The 12,772-nt window shown below is 42.6% G+C and overlaps 1 protein-coding gene across 1 annotated transcript in view; it reads right to left on the bottom strand.

Moving 5' to 3' along the window:
* AKAP12 (A-kinase anchoring protein 12) overlaps nt 1–12,772 on the bottom strand; it is a gene marked incomplete at both ends in the record, with an annotated part of 104,170 nt that overhangs the window by 42,558 nt on the left and 48,840 nt on the right. The window contains one exon of the mRNA XM_079716649.1: nt 1,028–1,142. Within this exon, the coding sequence (XP_079572775.1) occupies nt 1,028–1,142 (115 nt within the window). The remainder of the gene's footprint in view (nt 1–1,027; nt 1,143–12,772) is intronic.

Genomic DNA, 12,772 nt, shown 5'->3' with positions numbered 1-12,772 from the left:
TATTTGAAATTCTCGCACTAGGTCGTGCAGATCCTCTTTCTGTGAGGCTGTATGTATTTCTAGCTTTATATGGTGCCTGTGGTGCTATAGAAAAGATCAGGATTCCCACCAACTTCAAAAGCAGCCCCCTGCTTGCAGCAGCTCCACAGGGGCATTGAACACGAGGAGAAACAGGTTCCACATGTTAGAAGAATCTCATCTCACCGAGGCAATGGCCAGTCTCCTTTCACAAGACTTTCCCTTCATTTGTCTTATTCACATTACATGTAAGCGTGAGTTCACTTATGGAAAATGATCATTCTGTGCCTCTTCAACAGCAGTGGTTAAATGATTCCTTTCTGACTAAATGGAACAGCGAGACAAGAAACAGGAACAGAGGAAGGTTCTTCTACAACACGTGGCCTTCACAAGAGACCTACTTGTCGAGGTGCTTGATTCTGACCCCCAGGTGTGGCCCCCAGCCCCTCCATGGGCTGAAATCAAACCAGTGATAGCGTGGTCACAGATTTGCTTTCCAATAACCACCTCTTGAGTATCTCTGGGCTCAAGAGCTATAACACATGCAGCATATCATAGTTTGGGCAAAGAGGTATGCACCTTGAAATGTACACTACCAGGAAAATCTTCGCAAGGCCAGTAGGCTACTCTAGAGTGAGAGATACTGACTCTGAAAGCAGCCAAGACTTCAGCATTTCCAACAAGAATTCACATTCGACATCAGACAAGTAGTTGGAATAAGGCAACAATAACAACAACAACAAAAAGATCATGAAGTTTCAGGATGCCTAAGAAAAAGGAAAAACAACTTCACTTCCGGTACCCAAGCATTACTATAAGCTCCCGTGGGGCTATGCAAATGGCCAGATAAATACTTCTTTTTGCAATCAATCGATTGCTTTTGTTGTCAACATCACCCACCCCCAGGTAGGATGACAGGGCCCATTCTACCCAGGCCTATTTTTATTGTTCTGCGGGGGATCCGTTGCAGGTGTTGTTTGTCCTCCAGCCCCCCGGCAAGGTGACTTACCATCTGGGACAGTGACTTCCTCCTCCTGGCCATTCAGGGCTCCCTCCTGGAGGCCGAGCTCTCCTTGCTCGGCTAAGCCGTTCACAGTGGACAGCTGACCATTCTTCTGTAGTAGCTACGGGGAAGACAGAACCATGTAAACTTAATTTCAATCTTCACAACCAAGTTAGAAACGATACTGTACGTTCGAGAATATAAATCACTTAGAGGAGAAATACAGAGAACTGGAGGGCTAGTGACAGTGAAGATTTAAGTTTTGTTTTTTTTTTTGTCTGAATGATGCGGCTATCTTACAAAAGATACAAGGAGCTATGAGCAAGCAGATAGGACTCTGTATCTGGATAAAGGTACACACCATTCATGCATTCGTTCACTCTTCTCAAAAACCAGGCATAGGCCTGATACACAACACCCATCGTTCCAGGCCTGTTTGAGATTTCACAACGACTAAGTCAGGTGTGGTCCCAGACACTTTGAGCTTACAAACTACTGTGGAAGGCAGACAGCGCTCTGAAAAATAGTTTTTACTTTAAAATAATGTTTCCTTATGATTAGACACAAGTTATGCATATTTGGCTGGAATATATATCTAAGCGACAATGTGTCCTTCTTGGGGAAGAGGGCAGACATTTAAATAAATAATTACTGAATTGCAGCTATGGACACTGTCACGAAGAAGGAATACATACAGCAAATGACAACAAACAGAGGGCCATGACCTAGGCCAGGGTATCGTGAAGGCTTCTCTGAGGAAGTAAAGGTAAAGCTGAGATCTAAGATGCCAGCAAGGGGTATGTGAGCAAACGGTAAAGGGGATGCAAGTGAGAAGGCCCCGTGGTTCAAAGGCCAGTGTATCCAGAGCCAGGTGAACAAAGAAGAGACGCCTAACATGTGTGTTCATGAGTCACTGTATTTTCCTTAAAAATATTACTAAAACAGTGGTTTACAATCGTCCCCCTAGGATAGCCCGTGCAATTGATGTCATCAGATGCAAAAACAGTAGACATATAGACATGCCCAGTTGTTATTTTTTCCGCCGCAGGGCTTGCAGGATCTTAGTTCCCTAACCAGGGATTGAACCCAGGCCCACAGCAGTGAAAGCGTGAGTCCTAACCACTGGACTGCCAGAGAATTCCTAAGACATGCCCTAATTTTTTAAATCCTGAGAATATAGGTAAAAAGTTTTAAGCCAAATAAAAATCGTACAATAACCGCTAGGAGCCTAAGGATTTCAACAATGCTTTATGGTCCACATACATTTCTCTTTTTCCTTAAAACCAACTTAGCGAGGTGCTACTGTTTCCCTTTTACAGATGAAGACACTGAGACTCAAAGTGATTACAGAGGGGAAGGCTGGCCGGCCACGGGTCCCACAGCTCAGCCATGGCCTGAAGGCCAGGGCTCACCACCAACTACTTCCAGAGATTTTTCTTTTTCTTCTTTTTTTTAAAAATATACAGATGGTTTCTTTCTTTTTTTTTTTTTTTTTTTTTTTTTTTTAACTATTTATTTATTTGGCTGCACTGGGTCTTAGTTGCAGCATGCAGGATCTTCAGCTGAGGCATACGGGATCTAGTTCGCTGACCAGGGATGGAACCCCGGCACCCTGCATTGGGAATGTAGAGTCTTTTTTTTTTTTTTTTTTTTTTTTTTGCGGTACGCAGGCCTCTCACTGTTGTGGCCTCTCCCATTGCGGAGCACAGGCTCCAGATGCGCAGGCCCAGCGGCCATGGCTCACGGGCCCAGCCGCTCCGTGGCACGTGGGATCTTCCCGGTCCGGGGCACAAACCCATGTCCCCTGCATCGGCAGGCGGACTCTCAACCACTGCGCCACCAGGGAAGCCCCCAGGAATGCAGAGTCTTAACCACTGGACCACCAGGGAAGCCCCCAGAGATTTTTCCGCAACACAACAAAGTGTTGGAGGACCTGTTACTATGCACAATGACAAAATGCCTCAAATAGTATCCCATAGTACCCAGACCCGATCGTGCCAAAGTAATCTCAAAGCTGGACACTCTGTGTGGCCTCATTCCATGCCGTTTACAGGCCAATGGAGCATGCTGGCCAAACCATAGGCTTCCATCAGAGCCTTGCAGGGAGTAGACCCAATCCAAGACGATCAATCCCGAAGGCTCGAACGGTACTGAAATGGATTTCACCTGGCTGCTCCCTGCTCCCAGCAAAGATGCCCGGCAACTGCAAAAGCTGCCTTCTGAAATACCGTCACTGTCCTCTAATACTCTCACTACAGATGGGACGGCTGGCTTCAAAATGCCCATGCTGAGTCAGTGTATTAGAAAGGATGCTCAGATTACACTTCCACTTAAAGTTTTCTCTTACCAAAATATGAAAGATGGGAGTTTTAAATGAAACCTAAAGACGAAAGCACAAGAGACAGGGCAGGGGGGTATCCTCACAATGCTCATCAGCAAGAATGTCAGCGTTTAAGAGTATTTTAACTAAATTCCACTAGTCTTAGGCACGAGTTAGACTGAGATTTCATTAATAATGTGATGAAGAGCTAGTGGGGGAAAGCAGGAAATGCATATTATTGTGGGCTACATGGTCAACCAATGAACCTTAAACCTAAAAAATTTAACACAGATAGCATGGCATGGCAACCTAAGCCATGGGAGTGAAAGACAGCCATTCTAATACCTCGATTTCAAGTCAAAAAACGTTGGTCAACTGTGCTCCTAGTTTAGGACCCAGAACTCTGAAGTTTATTATAGAGTCTAGAGTTCTACAGAGTTTCTATAATTCTTGAGCTGTTTCTCACAATTCTTCGTGAATTGTCAAATCCAAGACATCTTTAGCAGGAGTCAAACTGAGTATCTTTAAACTTGAGGGCTCTATAGGACACGGCACCAATTTTCATCTACTCTTTTAGAAGTGTTACACGTATACAATGATATATTACAATAGATGATATAAAATAAAATGAGTCTTTGAGATCACCTGCCAGCCCCCTTCATAGTCAAGCGTGATAAGTAAATTGTGGATTAGTTATTCCCCGTGACCCCTGGGCAACTGTCTTTACCTCAGAAAGGCACTTGCTGACTTAACTTTGGTGACAATTTATGACAGCAACATTACTGAAACTGAGTTTTGAGCTTATTTTATTATATGCATAGCTTGGGTCCAGCAAGTGTGCCCAAGCTCTGACCCATGAGTGAAGTCTTGAGCATTCAAAGCCCGTGACACACCAGCCCTCCACACAACAATGGGACGTCATTCCATTCAGCCATACTCAGACATGTCTACCATCTGTGTTTCACTTAGAGATGCTTTTTACAAAATCTCACGTGTTCTTGTAGATAGATAATTCACTTTTTGGCCAACCCAATCTATGGTGTTTTTGTTTTCCTTTTCTCCCATTCCCAACCATCTAAATAATTCATAGTATTGTTAAGGGTTCTGGTGCTTCTGAGAGTTATCAGCACGTTAAAGTCACCTCACATCGCAAGAAACCCAACCCACGGTTCCTTAATGCTTAAGTTCTTTCTGTCTTTTCTATGTGTTTACATGCACACAAGCTTTCTTTTTTTAAAAAAACAAAAATGGGGACTTCCCTGGTGGCACAGTGGTTAGGAATCTGCCTGCCAGTGCAGGGGACACGGGTTCGAGCCCTGCAGGAAGATCCCACATGCCGCAAAGCCAATGAGCCCGTGCATCACAGCTACGAAGCCTGCGCTCTAGAGCCCATGAGCCACAACTACTGAGCCCATGTGCCACAATTACTGAAGCCTGAGTGCCTAGAGCCCGTGCTCCTCAACAAGAGAAGCCACCACAATGAGAGGCCCGTGCACCGCAACGAAGAGTAGCCCCCGCTCGCCGCAACTGGAGAAAACCCGCGCGCAGCAATGAAGAAACAATGCAGCCGAAAATAAATAAATAAATAAATAAATTTAAAAGAAAAAAAGGAGAATACATGCTTTTATAACCTGATTGCTTCATACATTGTGGATACATTTCTTTGTCACTAAACACACATCTGGCTCGTCCTCAGTCTTCCTCTCTTTTCTCTGTAACTCAGATGCCCACAGAAGCCAAGGATTTCAGTTAAGCCCAGATAGACCCTGAAAGACGTACAGACACAACTCAGTGACAAACGGGGTGGGAAGGGCCGGAGCCAGACGAGACGCGAGGGGAGGAAAGCGGTATAGGATTGAAGTTTCCAAACGCGTTCATGCTGAAGCTTCCTCACGTAGCTTTATCCATCCACCTTGTTCTTACTTTTATGAACAGTTAGGCCTTTTGAGTTGAGAACTAGACTTCAAAGGCATGCTTTTTGCACTGAAACACAGCTAACACCGGGAAACCTATTTTCCCACTGGATTTCTGCTTCAAAAACGGTAAACGCCCCCTTTGAGCAAATCAAAACCCTAAATGTTTTCAAGCTTATCTCCCTTGAGTGGGTCAGCCAGAGTTTATTCCCGTAAAGCATTACCACATTACAACTAAACAAGCTTTAAAAAAGAATCTCGAATGCTTCCAGCCACAGTGTTGTCCTCTCATTCCTCTGAGAACAACAACAGAAGACATCAAAATGGTAGTTAAGGCACAGCAGAAAAGCCACCCAATGTCTCTGTCCCCTTTCCTTCTCCACAGGATGGCCCACAACTTGCTCTGAACCCCTTTGCAGAGTAAGCTGTAGGGGTATCAAGCTCTTTAATGAACATGCTAAACCATGAACTAAACGGGTGAACTCTTGACATGTGTCAGGATGCTGGGGGGAAAGGAGGTGAGCCTGCGAACCATTTCCTCACTGAGTGATGCTGCTGGCTCCACCATCTCACTGAAGGACCAGCACAGGTGGGAGTGTCCAGAGCCCTGCAGTCCACACAGCAGATGAGGCTCTGAGCAGTGCAACTGGTCCCAACAATAACAGCAAAACCCAAGAAGCAGAACTATTACATGGCTGTAACCAGGAAGGAACCAGAACCTTGTCAATATAAGGAGGACACATGCACAAATGATGAGAATAAAAAAGATAATCTGGAAATGATTTTAAATCCCATGACAGAACTTATAAAGAAGACTCTTCAGGGACTTCCCTGGTGGCGCAGTGGTTAAGAATCCGCCTGCCAGTGCAGGGGACATGGGTTCAAGCCCTGGTCCAGGAAGATCCCACATGCTGCGGAGCAACTAAGCCCATGCACCACAACTACTGAGCCTGCGAGTCACAACTACTGAGCCTGTATGCCACAACTACTGAAGTCCGTGCACCTAGAGCCCGTGCTCCACAACAAGAGAAGCCACTGCAATGAGAAGCCTGCGCACTGCAACGAAGAGTAGCCCCCACTCTCTGTAACTAGAGAAAGCCCGCGCACAGCAACAAAGACCCCACGCAGCCAATAAATAAATAAATTAATTAATTTAAAAAAATGGTATCAACAAAGCACATGTAATAGTGTAGAGATGTATTTTATGTTGTAATATTAAATTTAAAAAGCAAACTAAACAGTTATAGATACAATACGATTACAAATATATATAAGAACATACCTCAAATAGCTAAATGAGTGGTGATAACAATACTACCAGATTGTTAATATCACAGTATACCAAATAATCATCGGGGAGGGAACTATGAATTTTTCATATCCTTTGTTTTTCTACTTTTCTGTGTTCTGTTCCTTGTCTAATACACCTGATTACTTTTATAACTGGGTGGTGGGAGAGAAGCTTTTCCTTCACAAGTTATTCTGTCTTAGTTTGCTTATTGTTAGTATGGCTGGGAGACAGTTAAGAAAATTTTGCTTTACCGATTGCCCGTCACATGAATTTTCATGGGAAAAGAGAACTGCTTTAAGATAGGAACTTGACATGGAGATCATAGTTCAGGAGCCTTTTCATACAAACTAAGTAAGCCATATTCACTCCTCAACCGTGGATGACATGGTGGACTCAGAAGCAGAGCAGAGGGATGGGTGCTCTGGGGCAAGATGAAATACTTCAAATCTGGTATTTTATCATTGTCGTAGGCTGAAACTTGGTAATTCCAGGTCAGCAGACAGGGGGTGGCTGGGAGAGCAGGGTCTGATCCGCCATCTACCTGATCTCTGGCCTTGGGAACATTATTTAGCTTCTCACAGCCCCCTCTCTTTTTCTGTAAGCTGGGATAAGAATTCATTTTTACCTGCCATAATGAATATCTGCAGCATCACCCCACACATGTGAAGTGGCTAATAAGTCAACTACTAACATAAGTTTTAGCAGTTTTTGTTCTACCATTTGGTCAACAACTGCGATCTAATGGGAATGAATTGTCCTGTGCCCGTTTCCCCTCTAAAATGAAACCTCCAAGACTTCCTTCCTGTTGCCTCCAAGCTCTGCATCCAATAGAACATCTGGTGTGAAGACTCCTAATTAGACTTCTAGAAGAGGAGCAAGGCAGTTTATACAAAGGTCTAAATGGAGGGGCGCCATCTGAGTTTTTTCTTTTCTTTTTTCTTTTCTTAACCCTAGAAGATACAGGGGAAACAGCAGACAGAGCACAGTCAGGCTCCTGTCAGCCATGGAACCTTATCTCTGAGCTCATTTTCCCAATTATAAATTGAAACTAATACCATCTCTGTTTTCAGGCTGGTTGAGATTCAAATGAAATAATATTTGGGAAAGTTCTCTCTCTAAATGGAAAAGCACTCAGAAGCCATATTATGTCTGTCCACTTGATCAAATCAAGGCAAAGGTTGTACTCCAGTATTTTTCCAGCCCTTATATCACACTAAGGATGCCTTTTTTAAATTGTCCTCATGTTTGTGTTAAAGAGGGTTTCTTTCTTTCTTTTTTTTTAAATTTTATTGGATTATAGCTGATTTACAATGTTGTGTTAGTTTCAGGTGTACAGCAAAGTGATTCCGTTTTCAGATTCTTTTCTCATACAGCTTTTTCAGATTCTTTTCTCATATAGTTTATCACAGAATATTGAGTAGAATTCCCTGTGCTATACAGTAGGTCCTTGTTGGTAGTGTGTGTATGTTAATCCCAAACTCCTGATTTATTCCCCCCGACCCCCCCCCGCAAGGAGGGTTTGGAAGGAGGCAGCATTAGATGTGAGACGATAAGGAATCCAACAAAATGAGACATCTGTGTACAGGGACCGCATCTCGCTACACCCACTCACAGGCACTCGAACAGGGTTGTAGCGCAAGACTCAGGCAGCCCTACAGTAAAATGGCTGTAGCCTTGCTTGGTCACAAGAAGAGAAAACAATGGCTGGAGAAAGGTAGCCTTTTCTGCCTAGGATTCCTGCTTGGTTTGATCCTCAGGTAGCAAAAGCAACTTATGCTGCTGTGGGAATGGGGCTGTAAATGACATATCACACATCCACACCTCCACACCCAGAGCTGCGTGAAAGCTGTGAGTGAGTCCATCCATCAACACCGACCAAAAAGCTGACCATCCTTATGGCTGAAGACTCACTTTGTTCAATAGCCACAGCTCCAAACAGTATATTCACTCTAGAGCCATGCTGTCCAAACAGCAAACATGAGGACCATGGTGAAAATACTTCATTCCCCCTTTTATTTAAACACAGGCACCCAAAGCATTTTCCAATGTATTTTAAAATTTCTAGAAATAGGCTGAAAATAAGAAGCTAAATGCAGAAACTGATGACTCCATCAGCAGTCCGTATTTATAAGAATTTTAGGGCTTCCCTGGTGGCGCAGTGGTTGAGAGTCCACCTGCCGATGCAGGGGACATGGGTTCATGCCCCGGTCCGGGAAGATCCCACATGCCGCAGAGCGGCTGGGCCCGTGAGCCATGGCCGCTGAGCCTGCGCGTCCGGAGCCTGTGCTCCACAACGGGAAAGGCCACAACAGTGGAGGCATGCATACCGCAAAAATAATAATAATAATAATAATAATTTTAGAGGGGCAGCAGCCCTCACTGTTGTGAGCAAACTGGATTGAATTCTTTATCCCTCTGTGCCTTCCCCTACACAGCCATGCTTTCCAACAAGTTAGCTTTAAGATGCTGTGTCTTGATATGAAACCTCTCTATCACAAGGACACGTCTTCCTCTGAGATGCAGAAATAAAACCGTATGAAAACATCAGTTGTTAAAATAATTTTTTAAAGATTTTCATTAAGATTCTAAAGAATTATTATTAATTCTATAAAGAGTGACAATAACGTGGTTAGGTTTTTATAAAGTCCTCAACTGGGGGCTTCCCTGGTGGTGCAGTGGTTAAGAGTCTGCCTGCCAATGCAGGGGACATGGGTTCGAGCCCTGGTCCGGGAAGATCCCACAGGCCGCAGAGCAACTAAGCCTGTGCACCACAACTACTGAGCCTGCGCTCTAGAGCCTGCGAGCCACAACTACTGAGCCCTTGTGCCACAACTACTGAAGCCCACACACCTAGAGCCCATGCTCTGCAACAAGAGAAGCCACCACAATAAGAAGCACGCCCACCGCAAGGAAGAGTAGCCCCCGCTCACCGCAACTAGAGAAAGCCTGCATGCAGCAACGAAGACCCAACGCAGCCAAAAATAAATAAATAAATAAATAAAATTTATTTTAAAAAAAAGTCCTCAACTGTTAGAGATATATAATAATGGATCTATAGATGACATATCTTGTATTTCTTTTAAAATAGGCAAATAAAATTTAAAAATTAAAGTTAGACAAAATAAGACTGGCAAAATGTTGGTTACAGTTGAAGCTAGGTGACGGGTACTTGTTATTCTCTACTCTTGTATACATTTTGAAATCTTCCAGAATTAAAAGAAAAAATAAAATTTTCTTTAGTGAACCTTCTCACAGAGTTAAATTTGGGGTATAGCCAATAAAATCTGTAGACTCAAGAAAACCTCAGTGCAGTCGAGAAAATTTCAAAATTTTTATATTTTAAACAGTAAAATGTTTCACCCCTTGGTAATCATCTAATTTCTAATTAGCTCAAGATATACAGTAAGCAGGGCTAAGGCAATTCTTAAATATTAAGAAAGATATATTTCTAGTCTATAAATTTAAAAAAAGATTTAAGGCAATCTATAAAAGAAAAATGAGAACTTTTAACTTACAAAGCTTTTCAAAGAGAGAGAATATGAACTACTTATCAAGTTTCAGAGGTATTGTCAAAACATCGGGCCAAAAGCTCTCTCAAACCACATGAAATTGAGAAGAGCATGTACCCCAGGTCAGGAGTGCTTCTAGTGACCTCTAAAAAGGAGAAGTCCTTGTCTCCAAGAAACTGACCTTTAGAGATCTCTTTCTGATGCCAGTTTCCTCCCGAAAAGGAGGACAGACCCTCCTGTCAGTGTGGCAGCTGCCCCACCTCCTAAAAATCCTGGTGCCCTGAAGCCTCTGATCTTTAAATAAAACCTGTTTATTTTTAATTTCATGCTACTTTTTTCCACTCATCATATTCAACAAAACAAAACCGACAAACAAAAATACCCACTTACTGGCTGGTAACATTGCTTTAAATATGAGCGAGTTCATTTGAAGGACCAGAAAAGGGGGCGGCATCTCATCACCATCACCCAGAGTCAGTGTGACCCCTTTCCTTCCAGCCCCACCCAATGAAAACAGTGGTCCAGCTGTCTGACCCTGCACATACTACCAATTTATCCTGCTGGTCTTTACTTAGAAATCTGACTGTGAGTCTACAGTGCTGTTCAACTAGACAACATCCCCCAACCCACAGCCAGAAGTAAAAATATTGGCCAGAAAGCCACATTTAACCAAGTTTATACCTAATTGGCTGAGCGCAGTTTTGTTGTGCTGCTGTTTATTAATTTAATTTAATCAAAGTGGAAAAAATTCTGATGTTCAGAATACAAAGATTAATCTTATTTTGCTTTTGAAATTGCATTGCTCCCTATTTATGGAAAGTTTCTGGAACATTATCTGCACAGCACATGAGGGTCCTTAAATGCCACTTGGTGAAGGGTGTACATACCAGATAGACAGTCTCTGGTCATTGTCTACAAATCACTAATTTCTTGTTTCTCGTAGTTTTCAGTAAAATTTGTGAAAATTACTTAATATAGTTTTAGGAGGAATAACACAGACTCACCCCTAGACATGAGAAAGAATGAAAACTCGGAGATATCCATTAAAGTCCCTAGTTTGCTTTTAGCCTGCAAAATTAAATTTCAATTCAATTGAATGTTTCTACTCAAATATTCAAATTGTTGAGTGTCTTAGAAAGTAATCTCTCTCCTAGTATTTATTTAAATCCCAAGGGACTTGGCCACTATAGGTGAAGTCATTTTATTAGGAATGGTGTCTACAATTTAGGCCTCTAAATCTCAAAGATCATCATTTTTCAAACTGGTATCCAAGAATATCAGTATACCAGGTATATCAATACCTGTGTATTACCAGACTTCTCTCAGAAGTGTTCTGGGCTCAAAATCAGCTTGTGAAGCTCTGATCTAGACAGTTAAGCAGATTTAATTAGAATTTAGAGACCCTTTAATGTGCATTCTGAACCTCTAAGGAACAAATCATTACAGCATTTTCTCAAATGACTTGCCCACAGAACCCTTTTTGAACCACATCCTTCAACATCTGCCATAAGTAAAGACACCAAGATAAATGCAATATGTTTAAACACACAACATTTCAGTCAAATATTCCCCTATATTAAAAAGTTATAGTTGTTTTAAAAAGTATTAAAACTCCTGGGTTCTCTGGGAAAGTATGTAAAAGAAAACAAAGAGCTCTAAATCCGGTGAGGTAGGAGGTCAGCCATGCTGATTTCAAGCAAAGGGAATTTATAAGATCTCTGCTTGAGATGAAGGAAATAAAAAGCACCACCGACCCAAGATAGCACTTCACTGAGTGAAGATAGGTCACCACAATTCCATTACGTGAAATGCCTACCTGTATTGTTTGGAGTCCTCACACAATTGAGGTCTGTAACACACTTAGGACAGAGAGATGCTTGATAAACACAACTTAAGAAACCTGTGTGGACAGCTAAGTCAGAGGACTGATACTACCTAACTTATTATAAAACTACAGTAATCAAAAGACAGTAGGGTACTGGTGAAAGAATAGACAAACAAATCATGGGAACAGAATAAATTGCCCAGAAATAGACACACACAGCTATAATTCTAATCTTTGACAACGGAGGCAATTTAATAGAGAAAGGAGAGTCTTCTCAGCAAATGATCCTGGAAAAACCTGATGTCCGCTTGCAAATAAAGCTGTGTGAACATTCACGTACAAGTCTTTGTTGAGATACATGCTTTCATTCCTCCTGGATAAATACCTAGGTGTATTTCCTAGGTATTTATATATTTTATACCTAGTTATATTGTCGGTATACGTTCAACTTGTTAAAAAACTTCCAAACTCGGAGCTTCCCTGGTGGCACAGTGGTTAAGAATCCGCCTGCCAATGCAGGGGACATGGGTTTGAGCCCTGGACAGTGAAGATCCCACATGCCACAGATCAACTAAGCCTGTGAGCCACAACTACTGATCCTGCGCTCTAGAGCCTGCGAGCCACAACTACTGAGCCCGTGTACCACAATTACTGAAGCCCACACGCCTAGGGCCCGTGCTCCGCAATAAAAGAAGCCACCGCAATGAGAAGCCTGCACACCGCAACAAAGAGTAACCTCTGCTTGCCGCAACGAGAAAGCCCACGCGCAACATTGAAGACCCGACACCCGACGCAGCCAAAAATAAATTAAAAAAAAAAAAAAATTTCCAAACTGAACAACAGGGATTAATTTTATTTTATTTATTTTTTAAGGTTTTTTTTTTTTGATGTAG

The sequence above is a fragment of the Hyperoodon ampullatus genome, assembly GCF_949752795.1.
Source record: "Hyperoodon ampullatus genome assembly, chromosome: 12".
Taxonomy (NCBI): domain Eukaryota; kingdom Metazoa; phylum Chordata; class Mammalia; order Artiodactyla; family Ziphiidae; genus Hyperoodon; species Hyperoodon ampullatus.
Note: the sequence above shows the minus strand (reverse complement) of the source record. Positions and strands in the feature narration are given on the sequence as shown.